Source organism: Micrasema longulum, unplaced genomic scaffold, assembly GCF_059751315.1.
Source record: "Micrasema longulum isolate JH-2025_06_02 unplaced genomic scaffold, ASM5975131v1 h1tg000026l, whole genome shotgun sequence".
Taxonomy (NCBI): domain Eukaryota; kingdom Metazoa; phylum Arthropoda; class Insecta; order Trichoptera; family Brachycentridae; genus Micrasema; species Micrasema longulum.
This window is the reverse complement of record NW_028277233.1, coordinates 1,413,915-1,427,581: the sequence shown is the minus strand read 5'-3', so window position 1 is coordinate 1,427,581 and position 13,667 is coordinate 1,413,915. Positions and strand designations below refer to the sequence as shown.

Below are 13,667 nucleotides of genomic sequence, written 5' to 3'. Positions count from 1 at the left end.
TTTTTAGCAAAACATAGAATCGACCTTACTGCACCCGATAACACAAATATCTCATTTTATCGAAATTGTGGACTGGCTGCTTTCTGCATAACTACGTTCAATTCCACTTGTAAAAAAATAAAATAAAACAATAAAAATAAAAAAGGGCATATAATTTTTTTTTTTGTTGACTCAGTTTTGAAAAGATCATTTCCTTATTATTAAAGAAAAGTTCATGATATCAACCTTTTGTTTTTTTTTTAATCTTTATATCTAGTGTAAACTAATTTTCTGTACGAGTGTTTGAACCTCCGAAATCTCCTTATCTATGTATATACGTCCTTGCACACAACAAGGATACTCCCATGAGATGCATTTTTCTAGCCCATGGAAAACATTATTGTTAAATTTAATGTTGCTAAATAGTTGTATGTAATCACTTACGTTTATGCTACTAAAACATGTGACATATCAGCGCGTTAGTTGTATATTTTTGTGGAACAACTATGGTGAATGTGTATAATGTGATTTACATGTTGACTTACTTTGTTGACTAAATGGACAAACACAAACTTACTCACACTTAATGAAAAAAAAAGAAATATTATCCATTTTAGATCTAGAAAAAAACGTCATAAAGTAGATGCTTACATAAATAATGAACAACTTACTGAAATTGAACATGTTAAATACTTAAGACTAACAATAGATAGACAATAGGCATGGAAAATTCACATCAACAATTTAATTTGCAAAGTGGTGACATTATCGAGTCTTTTTTTTTAATCAAAAACTTTGTTCCGAAAAAGGAAAAAAAATGTACGAAGCCCATGTAAAAACTAAAATATGTTATTTGCAAATACTATGGGGAACAGGAAATCAAAATGACATAAACAGACTACAAAGACAGCAAAATTAAATATTAAAGTTAGTATATTACCTACCCTTTCTAACAGCAACTAAAGAACTTTTTAAACAAACTAAACAATCAAATGTAACTGAACTCTTTAAACTAGAATCCTTAAAATTTATTCATAAATTAGCCACTGATGTAATTGTAGACGAAGAGTTGAAAAAAAAACTGTAGCAAACATGAACACAATACGAGAATATCAGAAAAATATCATATACAACCTTCTAAAACGAGAAAAGGACAATCGAGACTAAAAAACCATGGACTGAAATTATGCAATAAACTACAGACAAAACCAAACAAAAGATTCAGATTACCTTTACAAAAGATGTTAAAATTATTATTTTTAAGAGTAAAATGTAAATTTTACAAGTAAAAATATTTTGTTAAATGTATGTAACCCGTAAGGGTTTATCAATGAAAAATTTAAATAAATAAATTTAAAAAATAAAAATAAAACATGTTCGTTTAATCAATATCTTGACAAAGAGATGGGTACGCCTTGAAACCGGTTGACACAAAATAATCGGTAAGTGGTTATGTACAATTAATAAATAATATTTATTGAAATGTTTGTCCACAAAGTTAATGCTTTAAATATTATTTATTGTTTTAATTTACCCCGGCTTATTTTAATTTATCGTAAATCAAAATGATTATGGTTTTATATACTTAATGTTTAACTTTAATAACGTGTGTGTACATTATATCTGTTCTATTGGAAAATTATTTAACTTAAATTTACTGTTTTTTATAGTACACAACAAGCAGACAACTGGCGATGAAAAAAACAAGAAAATATTTGTCATGAGGAGTAAGAATTATATTTGTAATAATGTCAAAACTAAAGCCAAACTTTTTCTCCTTTTCTTCACATTTCATTTAAAAAAAAGTCATAACTAATAATTTTATGTTAAAAACTGTAAAATTTCACAAATCAATCACTTTACAAGACGTTCGAGAAACTCTTTGAACATTTCAGTCTGTTATTATGTATGAAAGTTAAAAGTTGGAGTCTTTGATATTTTCGTCACTTCAAAAGGGTGCACATATTTTTTAGAAGACGTCCTTAAATGAGTGTTCAAACACGATATATTTTTCAGAAATTGTTTGAAAAGAAATTGTTTGAAAAGAAATTATTCAATATAAAACATATGTGTATTTTTGGCCAATTTAGATATTCCCGTTTTTTAAATATAATATTACATTCATTTTGAATAAATAAAAGTTTGACATTTTTATTTTATTTTTCATAACTGTTTTCATACCTTTTTGATTTAATTAAAATTAACTTGTTTTTATGAGTTGATTTATTTGGGTGAGCGGTGATAGCGGGGTGGTCCGCTGTCATTCGGGTGAATAAAAAAAATTTGAACTAGTGATCGTGAATCGCCTTGCTGTCGCTTCCTGCTGTGCTGTCTGCCTACGATACCACACCATACAGATACAACTTGCATCTACTTGGTACGGGCTTACCTACATAGATGGATGCAATAAAAAATTAAAAGTGGGAAATATACATAGCACATTGTACTCTACATATATGTTGATGAAACAAAATGAAATATTCTGGTATGAAAACACATCTATAAATCAATTATTCACGTCGACCATGTCGGGAATGGAACCCGTGACTATGCCACGATTTTGTAGTTAATTTAATGAAACACTTGGAATGATTAAAATAAATAAATTTATTTTCTCCTCAATGCATTTTGTAAATACCTCTAAAAATACCCTCAATTCAAAACAAGTAATTTCACAATGCAAAAAATAAGGCCAATCTATGAATAGGGCATCCGATTCTTTTGAGTCAGTCCGAGTATTGATTCGGTATTAAGATAAAAATATTATTACTGTGGTATTGACAGTAAAAAGGTCAACAAAACACTTAGCTTGTTATGCAACGCAACTCTCTATAGGTAACAAAATATGTTTTATTGAAAGGGCCATTTTCAAGAATGAAAAAATCTTATTACTTGATTTTGATTTATTTTAGCCTTGGACCAGTAAAAATCATTATACTTTTCTATTGTATTAACCCTTTTGTTGACAATTTATCCTAAAGGAAACAAATGGTTTTATTTTTCCTCGTGATCGACACGAGTAAAACATCATTAAGTTAAAACTGTTTTACCATACCTGTACCTTAAAGGATAAACCACGGGTCACATTAAACGAAATGTTCCGAAATCAAGATTTTGTAATTGTGCGATTTAAAAAACATCCTACCTTTTAAACCAAATGAGGTTATTTTAATATACACCAACTTTCAACGTAAAATAATGATTATTTGTATAACAATAGTGTGTATTAAAATTGTATATCTGGGACTACTAAAGTTCTTTGCATGAAAACTAAGTGGACTTCAGATAATTTTAACTCAAAAAAGCATTTTTATGACGAAAGTGGAGTTCGGTGTTTTATTCACCTATAAAACAGCTTATTGCGATGTTTTTTACACTTTAAACCTCAAAGTGGCAAAAGTGAACTGCTGTGCTGTACATATATTTTTTATTCTTAACTACATTATCACAATAGGGAAAAATTACTTTTTTTTAACATTTATAAAATAATAAGGGTCTATGAAATGTCTAGTAAAAAAAAATGCGAATTATTAGTGGCATATAAAATACATTTTAATTTGTAATTTTGAATTGCCGCAAAAATAGTCATTGCATTGGCCACGCCCCTAATACGTCACGATTCATGTTCAACATCAACATTTCTCCGAACCATTAAATTTTTTTATAAAGCATCGTCATGAATCTTGACGTCAAAACCATCAATATATCCATGTCGCGTTTTTCTAGTGAAATGATTTTAATATTTTCTTTTTTAAAGTTATTGATGAAAGCATTTCTTTACAATATCCATATTGATTTTCAAAATACAATGAATTTTTCTTAATCCATTTCATTTTTTAAAAACGGTTTTCGTAGTAAGTGATGTTTCCCTATTCACAATAAACTTAGATTAAAACAAAAAATATATTTTGCTTAGGTTTCTGAAACCTCTTCAACCATTGGACATATCATAAACAAATATCTTAAACTTGTTGGGTACATTAATAGACCTACATTAGATTTTGATTATTTACCCAAAAAACACTTTACTGCTCCTTGGTTCGTCCTATTCTTGAATACGCCGCTGTAATGTGGTCTCCTTCATATGAAACTAATATAATTGGTGTCGAATAAGCATTAATTAATTTAAAAAAATGCTCAAACACTATGAATCACAAGAGACAACTTTTTAACTCTAATTTAAGTGACATGAAACTTTTTATTAATCTGTCGAGTCTTTCAAAACGTCATTTTAATGCAGATTTAATCTGCATCTTTAAAATACTGAATGGTTTGTATAATATCCCAACAATTCTCCAACTTATGACATACCATTTAATGTTCTTTCACGTAGACTTAGAAATAACCTAATTTTGTTCCTTGGTCACCATAAGACTAACTATGGTTTCCAGGCACCTCCACACAGAATGTTTAGGTCTGTTAACGGAAATCAGGATCTTAATTATTTTGATCGTAAATTGAATAACTTTACTAATAAACTAAAAATATTAATAATCCTGAATAAATTCCTTATATCTATAATTAACCTGGATCCCGAAACGTTTGTCTAATATGCTTATTTGTCCTTTTTTATTTTTATTGTTGGGTTTCTAGTTTTTATATTTCTGTATATGATTATTTTCGTTGTAATTTATGTTTAAAATAGTATATTTTTAATATTTTTTAATTTTAAATACAAAAATTTACAAAAACATAATTGTATTCTATGAGTTAGCAAACTCATTCTGGGATAGATACAATTAAAGATCGAGAAATAATTTAAGGAAATGATTTTTGATCTATAAAAATACTAAAAATAAAAAACCACCAAATGCGTAAAAAAAAATTTTTGTTCTGCCAAGATAAGGGTCGAGTCCACGTCCAGATGGATGAAGAATACATTTTATTCGTCAATTTGTGTTTTCGGCTCGATGGCTACTGTCAGGTAAAAATCCTAAAAGGGCAATCTGTGAAGATACGTTTACCTCGTAGTGTAGTGGTTGGCGCGTTCCTTAACTATGCTTGAGGTCGTGAATTCGATTTCTGGCTGGGTCATGGTGAAATGTTTACTTAAAATTTAATTCACTGCAATATTTTATTGTACCTGAAGCGTAAGACTGACCACCTTACCTTTATGTGATGAACGATTTCAATACCATGCACTTGGTGCACCGACGCAGTGCCCTATGCGCTTCTGGATGCGCAGAGAGAAATGATGATGATGATGATGGTGATATTTTATTAACTTATTTCATCATGATAGCTGCTTGCCCGCCACATACCGCACACCGCATCTGAGAACATAAGTCTCCTTGGCGGTGCCCACATACACAGAAAAATTGCTCGTTGCTGAACGAGCTAAGCCGTAAAAAAGAGTTCTCTGTAATCTGGTAACCTTAGCATATTTGTGCTGAAAGAAGATAATCCAGAAGTTCATAATCTGCATTTTATTGGATAGAGAAAAGAGGAAATAAAAATTCTTCTCTTACTGGGATTAAATTGATTGGACATGATCAATTCGCCGAAATGATTACAAAATTTGATTAATGTGCGAGTTCCTGGACGAGTTACCCGATGTAATAATCTGGTCTACTGCGGTCCATCATCGACCAATTACAGCGCGAATTCACCAGTAGTGCGGATGCATGTACTCGTGGACCAATATGCTAACAACATCGATGTCTTTAACGTGAGTCTTGTAAATTTTAAATATCAATTTATTTATTTATTTATTATGGATAACTTATATAGCGCCATTTTCGTAATAAAATACCTCAAGGGCGCTTTACATGGTGATTCTATTATTAAGTTAATTTAATTGAAGCTTTTAAATTTATTTTGTTGTCACGTGCTACGGATTTATTCAAATGATTTAGAGAACAAGTGGGTTTTAAGTTTCTTCCGAAACATCACTTCACTTTCACAGCCTCGCACCTCTGCTGGGAGAGCATTCCATGCCATAGGGCCTGCGACCGCAAATGCGCGTTCACCAAATTTAGTGCGCTGTTTGCGTAGAGGTATAATAACTTTTTCTCTCGCCGTAGACGTAGCTGATCTAAGCGTGAGACGCCTGTCAGCTAGTTCATCTGGAATGCATAGTTCCCTTAGATATTCCGGAGCCGAGTTGTGCAGTGACTTGTACATAAGCCAACAGAGTTTGTATTCGACCCTCTGTGGAAAACGTAGCCAGTGTAGTGTTCAATGTATGTGTTCCATATCAAATAGAACTTGATATTCTATTTATATTGTATTTTATAACATTATGTACCTAGAGCTGCTTTAAACCTTTAACTGCAGTACTTGAGCTTATTTAAAAAAAAAAAAAAAATTGCTATTATTATTTTTAAATCAACTAAATTTCTGAACACAGTTCTATATTTTATTTCTTTTTACTGTAATTTTTACTGTTTATACACTCTTTTTTTTTTTTAAACCAACTTAACTTTTAAGTACTGTTTCTATCTTTTATTTCTTTATACTGTATTTTTTTTAAATTATGTTGTTTATATGCCTACTCATCTTCTTTTTTTATACTAATTTTACTTCTAAACACTGTGCTATCTTTTATTGCTTATTTCTTAGAATTTATGTTCTTTATATACTCATGTTTTATATAACTTCCAAATATGTAAAAGTCTTATGAGCGTGAAAAATTAATAAAATATAAATATAAAAAAAGCTTTTTAAAAGCTTTGAAATTATTTTTGGAAGCCACCAGATCTGCATATCTAACAGGATCTATAACAGGGCCACGGATAGTAGCAAGAAGCTGCAATCGGTAATCATAGAGAGAAGAAAAGGGACAAGACCACAGGAAGTGTTCAGAATATTGATTAGGATATCTGCAGCAGCATAAAAAGGGAATCAACAATATTAAAAACAAATAATTGGTCTTTAAATTTATCATGACCTGATAAAAACTGCGTAGTCCAGTGATCGGGGATAACCCAAGAAGACTTTAAATGCTGACGGATTGAAGGTAAAAAAGAGAGGTAACCTTTAATAATGAAGGGGATGATTCCCATCGCGATTGCCAAGCATCAAGAAGAGCATTAAAATATATTTTTTTTTATATTCGAGTGAGACATTTCTTTAGTTGAGAGTAGACGGACGCCGCCAATAACATAGAAACGTTTTCTTTTTAAGTAAAAATTCGCGATCATCGCTGGACCTCCTGATCGAAAGGGGACAAGCCCGTAAGAACCGGAAGTGCATCCTTCGAGCATGTCTTATATGCTCTAGCAAAAGTCGGGAGAGGTTGTTTTTGTCCGCTTAAAATAATTCGCCTATAATATTGCAACTCCCATCGGTGTGCCCAACGGCCTATTTCATCATGACAGCAATATTGGTAATTTTTTACTGTCTTTATCTGCCCAGGTCAGCAGGACAGACAAAATGGTCTGCATTTAATAAAACTATAGTAAAGTTTACATAACACATTTATTTCAGTTTTGTCTGAAATCAAACCTGGAAACTACATTTTCGTTCGAGCGGTTCAGAATAGCCCCTGGTCACGGATGGGCTTAATATAGGAAATAAAGAAAAAATGCATTATTTAAAATTATTTAACATCCGCTAGTTAATGTGTGTTTGTCATATTAAGCTACCACACACGAGACTATGGGTTCGATTCCCGGCATATTTTTTGTGTTAAATAATTAAAAACAAATTGTTGCAGTAATGTAGTGCCGTATATATAATCAGATGCGGAGATATGATAATGACTTTCATAAAGATTTAACTTTATTTTTATGCATGTGTCTGTAAGGCATTTAATTGGCATAGTTTTGGCAAGGTTCCAATATTTATTTATTATTTCTATTTGCGAAAGGTCATTTTAATTGACAGTTTATTTATTTTTATTGCTTGTAACAGTGATAAAATAAACACTCCAGGTATAAAATTCGTCATCCAAAAACTCCTTTCTAAATGTTTCATTCAGATTAATTACAGATAGCTTCTACGTATTTATACTAAAGTATTTTAATAAACTATAGTTATAAAACGTATCTGTAATATAATGTCCCATATGCTCTGTATGTCAAAATTTGAGAAAATAAGTAATAAATGCAGTTGAGTTGACAAGTAATTTTTTTTGTTATATCAACTGATAAAATTATCTAAATCCTCAGACATTTAGTTGCATAGTTATCATTTATTATAAAAACACAAATATCCTAATTTTTTATGTTTTCTGGTGAAAATCGTTTATCCTTTTAACTAAAAAAAAAACGAAATCTTGTCCATTGAAACAATTTTAAGGAATTAAGGTGGTTTAATGAGCATGTATTATCATGTACAAAATATGTTGAAAAAACTTTTATGGAGTCAATGATTTTAAGCGATTTTTATCAGTTTTTTATCGATTGTTATCGGGTTTTTCCCAGTACACCGGTGATATTAGGAAATAAATTTAAAATTAAAATAAACAAAATTGATAAAAATCATTGTATAGTTGTATATAATATCAATGTCAGCCTTGTGGTGTAGTACTCAGTGTGTTTGCCTACCATGTAAGAGGTCTTGGGTTTGATTGCCGACATGGTTGGGGTGAAATATTTATTAAAAAATGTGTTTTTACATTATAATATTTCATGGTCCCTGGACTGGGACCTGAAGCGAAAGATTGATTATTTTACCTTCATGTTACAAAAAAATGATTGAATCAAAATACGCTGCGACTAGTGTACCAATGCAGTGCCCTATGCACCATTAGGTGCCAAAAGGGGATGAATATAATGTAAGGAATACACTCGTCTTTTTTTTATTTTTTTTTATTTATTAATAAAACATATAAGACATGAATATCATGATATTATATTCCCAGGAGTTGATTAAATGATTAAAGAATCTGATATATTATTATGTTTCTTCATGTTATTTAAATTATAACAAACAAAGAAATAAACATTCACGCCGCACCGTTTTCAACCTGCACCACATAACTCTGCCTTTACGTACAGACCTAGCTTCCTTTACATTCATACATGTCTTCTCATATCTTCATCTTCTCATGTACGCACGACGATTATTCCTACTTACATGAGCCTCTTCAAGTATTTGTTTGATTTCATCATGCAATGTCTTTCTCGGCCTTCCTTTTTTACTGCAACCATCAACATTCACATCGTAAATCCATTCGCTCTACGTGTCCTTACCAACGCAGCACTCCTTTCTTGATTTGGTCAATAATGCTGGTTTCAACCCTTAAATATATCCTATGATTTGTGCTACACAATATACGCTAAATTAAAGGTGATAAAAACGATATATTCTATAACCTCTTTTTACATGGGGACACGTTCCACGCCGTATCTGGTTTAAAAAAAATAGTATGTACTAACAAAAAATCTATGCTGGATGGGTATTCGTTGTATAAAAATCAATTTAGGATTAAAAAAAAATGAAATGGTTAACTATTTATTTCACCGTGTTTTTTTTATGAAATACAATTAAGCATCCATTTCATTTTATTTTATTTTGATTTTTTACACATTAATGCCCATAGGGCTTTTATAATACAAATTTGCTTATGCAATACATAATTATGTTTTATAAACAATAATAGGTATTAGCAGTTATACAATGATTTGATAAGTAAGGTAATAAAAACTTCTTTAAAAAGATACAATAGAAGTTTTTTTAAAGTACGCAATTTACTTTTTACAAAGTGTAACTTAATATATACAAGAATAAAACCAAAAATTAGGAAATAAAAAATGCACGCACACATATACAAATATATAACAAGAATATAAAATATTCAAAACAAATTTCTAAAGTATTCAAAATATAAAACTGTTTTTTTTTTATGCATCAACTCTTACTGCCTCCACCTGCCGTGGAATCACTTCTCTTTAATACCGCAGAGTGTGTGCGGACCAACTACTGCTTCACAAAATTATGACAGGAATAGTTGATTGTGCAGAACTACTTAGTTTAGTAACAATACATGAGCCAGCCAGGATTTTATGTACCAATAAGTAAAACATCGGATGTTAAAAATGATTTTTTTTCGTAGGACTTTTTCAGTGTACAATACATAAGACATGGATTACACAAACATCACTGTCAGATTGAAAATTTGCACTTAAAATGCATTATGTAACTTGGTAGACATTATAATAATAAATATGTACATCTCCCTTCCCCTCCTTCCCCTCCTTATCCGCTCTTCAAGCATCCTTGTCCTAATCCCGCCCAATTTACAATAACTTACTGTTCTTAAAAAAAAATTAAAATCTTTGATTATTGAAAAATATTTACGAGTACATGAAAATAACATTTTTATATGTATAAACTTATATGTATTTACTAAATATGTAATCAGCGCCCTTAAGGTGATTTTTAGAAAAATGACGCTATAAAAGTTATCCAGAATAACTATATTTTCTTGACTTACTTTGTATACTTTCCGGAAATTTTTTATTAGTTCTGAGTTTATACACTATATCTGTTTGTTTACTACAAATATGTAGGTATAACTGTCGGTTTCCCAAATAAAATAAAATAGAGAAATGTTATTTCATTAATATAATAATTAAGTAGCAAAAGAGTGACTAATTTAAACATTGTTTTCAATTACTTTTTATATTGTACTTGACATATTTTTTTATTTAATTAAAGTGGACAAAGTAATTAATATATCAAAATGATCCCTAAGTTTATTGACATTTAATTTATTTTTTTAATCGCACTAACGGAGAGAACTGAGCATAATTTGCTTGTAATAATTTTGTGTGGAAAGTATATCTAAGTCTGGTGGTCTTAAATGAAATCTCAAAGTTTATTTTCTTTAGCAAGCATGGACAATCTAAAACATTATTCACAATATTATGTAATGTGACAACATCAGCTACTATGCGTCTAGTTGAAAGCGAGGATATATGCAAATTATCTGATTACAAAAATAATACGATATCTAACAAAGGGGTAGACCCATCTAATAGTTAAAATATCGTAGGAACTTTCTCTGGACTCTTTCTAAGTTATCTATATTTACATTGTAAATAGGTGACCAGATTTGAAAGGCATATTCTAACTTGACATATTAATACGTTAAAACGCGTAGTTCTTCGTTCTTCGACGGTTTTTTTTCTTCGCCTGGCGTGATGTTTAGAATTGTGGCGGGTCGACAACGACGGCACGAGCCGAACATTGCCGAACGCCGACGTAGAGCGTACGAACGGGCCAAACCGGCTAGGAGAAAACTACCGGATTCCGACCTCACCGCACGCGTCTTCGAGGCACAAAATTACCGCCAATTTAGATTTACCAACTTCATTTTATTTTGCCTAATATAGTTATTAGAATCCTTCTTTCAATGTGTTAGCTTCAGTAGTTTAGTTTCGTGAATAAATCTTTGTGTAAAACGTAAGTACCCTGTTTTACTTGCTCTCATTCTGTGCACCCACATAACTTTGTACATCACAAAATTAGGCCACCAACTAGGTGCCTACATAAAGGTGGTAACAACACGACAAAAGTGGTATACCCCGACGTTTGAACACGAAAACACAACATTAAACAATCAATCACGGTGACCCCATTCAAATTCCATAAAAATTGCGCAAAATTTCAGACAGAAATATCTTCGCTTGACAAAATTGTACAACAATTACTTTTTTTCGGTCGGTACATGAAAAATTTAAAATTTCATTTTTAATTTGATTGCACTTTTAATTTATTTGTAATTAATCAAGGTTAATCTATTTCAAGGTTAACTTATTGTAAGGTTAATTAATTTAGTATAATAGAATTATATTATAATAATTATAATATATAATAGAATTAGATTTTTCAAAGACCGAGCGAATCGAGTGAATTTTTCTGTCGGTAACAATCTTCAATGTAAATGTAACTAATGTAAATGTAATTAATGTAACTAGTGAATTGATTAAACTGTGATTAATTTCTTAACAATATTACTCGGCCGGGATTAATTCAAACAGGTGATTCATAATTTAACTAAAATTATTATAAACAAACATAATATAATACGTTCGAGCGACTCGCTCACCAAAAATCGCACGCCGAGTAATACATTCCTACAACACATATAAATTTTATTTTTTTTTATTTTTCTTGAGTCGAACACACAAACAATTCACACGAACATTTACATAGGGTGCCAGATTGAGTAGAGGTACTTACAGGGTACCGGAACATAATTATTTTTGACAAATATTATATGGCGAGACAAGCGTGACGTAGGCATCCGAAAGTTTTCTCCTTGTGAACGCACTGCGGGAGTAAGTTTTTTTTTTTACCAGCGAAATCTATCGGAAATATTTTTCAGCTGGCGCAGTCGTGCACAATACTTGCAATTTGTAAAATTTTATTTTTGTAAACAACTTGAAACTATCAAACAAACAGATATTCGGGCGGCTAAGCCGACGAATGTTTAACTTAGTACGTGGACATTAGTATCCATACTTTTTTTCTATATACATTATATCGTGTGACTGTACTATATATGTTTATATTTTTAACCTAGGCTATGCATGTTATTATGTGTTACAGATTTGAAGTTTTACCATAAACAATTTTAAACTTGATATATTGTACAACGGACAATCAAAAGGAATATTAATATTGAGGGGACCACTCAGGCTTGGAGAATACAAATACCTAATAGTTGGAAAATGTGTTCCGCCGTATGGTAAAATAATTATTTAAATTTTCTGTTTTTAATTTTCTTTTCTATAACTTGCACAGTACATACATAACAAATAGTGACTCTGACATTTAAAAAATAAATATTTTTGTTTGAAATTTAAATTTAAATTTAAATCTAATAATTTAAACTTAACTTTTTAATACAACTACACTCATTATTGAATACTTTTATTTCAATATGTTAACTTATACTGTAATCATTATTACATACATTTTTCTGAATTTTTTTTTAAAAACGAATATTTTTAAACTGTAAACAATGGCTAACAAGGACAACACTGACTTGACAAATATCAACACAGCAAACAACATGTTCCACACGGATAGGATTAGCGTTAAACTACCACAGCTATGGGTGAACAACATCGAACTTTGGTTTAAACAGATAGAAGCACAATTCGAGTTGGCAAACATAGTTTCAGAAGACGCACGTTATAGTCACTTAGTGTCAAAACTTGAACAAACGCACATAGAACAAGTTTCAGATATTTTACTCATGGAACCGAACCGAGCAAAATATACGAGGCTGAAGGAAGCTATAATCCAACGCATGGGCTGTCCACAGGACAGAAGGAGAGAAAAACTGTTTTCTTCCTTACAGCTTGGGGATCGAAACCCATCCAGCCTACTTAGAGAGATGCGGACGCTAGCAATAGGTTTACAAATAGACGAAACGACGTTGCAATACTTGTGGATACAACAACTGCCCAAGACGATCCAAGCGCATTTAGCCATAAGCGAAGATGACTGGGATAGGCAAGCGACGATAGCAGATCGCCTAATACAGGTGTACACACAGGATAATGTAGCGGTAGTAGGTACCAACAATAAAAATAACATTTGTAGTTTAGAACAGTCCGTACAAGCTCTAACCCATAAGGTAGAGAGTTTATTTCACACAATCAACAAACAGCATAGTCACAACAACAATAACAATAGATTCAAACACACAACAAGTAACAGCAGTAACAATTTCAATAACAACAAATACAACAACAATTTCAACAAAACAAGCTATAGGGCCAACGGAA

At 31.0% G+C, this 13,667-nt stretch overlaps 1 protein-coding gene across 1 annotated transcript in view; it reads left to right on the top strand.

Moving 5' to 3' along the window:
* The window catches only part of prom (prominin), a 29,209-nt gene extending 27,197 nt beyond the window's left edge, over positions 1–2,012 (top strand). Inside the window, exon 10 of the mRNA XM_088223938.1 lies at positions 1,650–2,012. Coding sequence (XP_088080064.1) covers positions 1,650–1,677 — 28 coding nt within the window. The 3' untranslated portion in view covers positions 1,678–2,012. The remainder of the gene's footprint in view (positions 1–1,649) is intronic.
* The last annotated feature ends 11,655 nt before the right edge of the window (positions 2,013–13,667 follow it).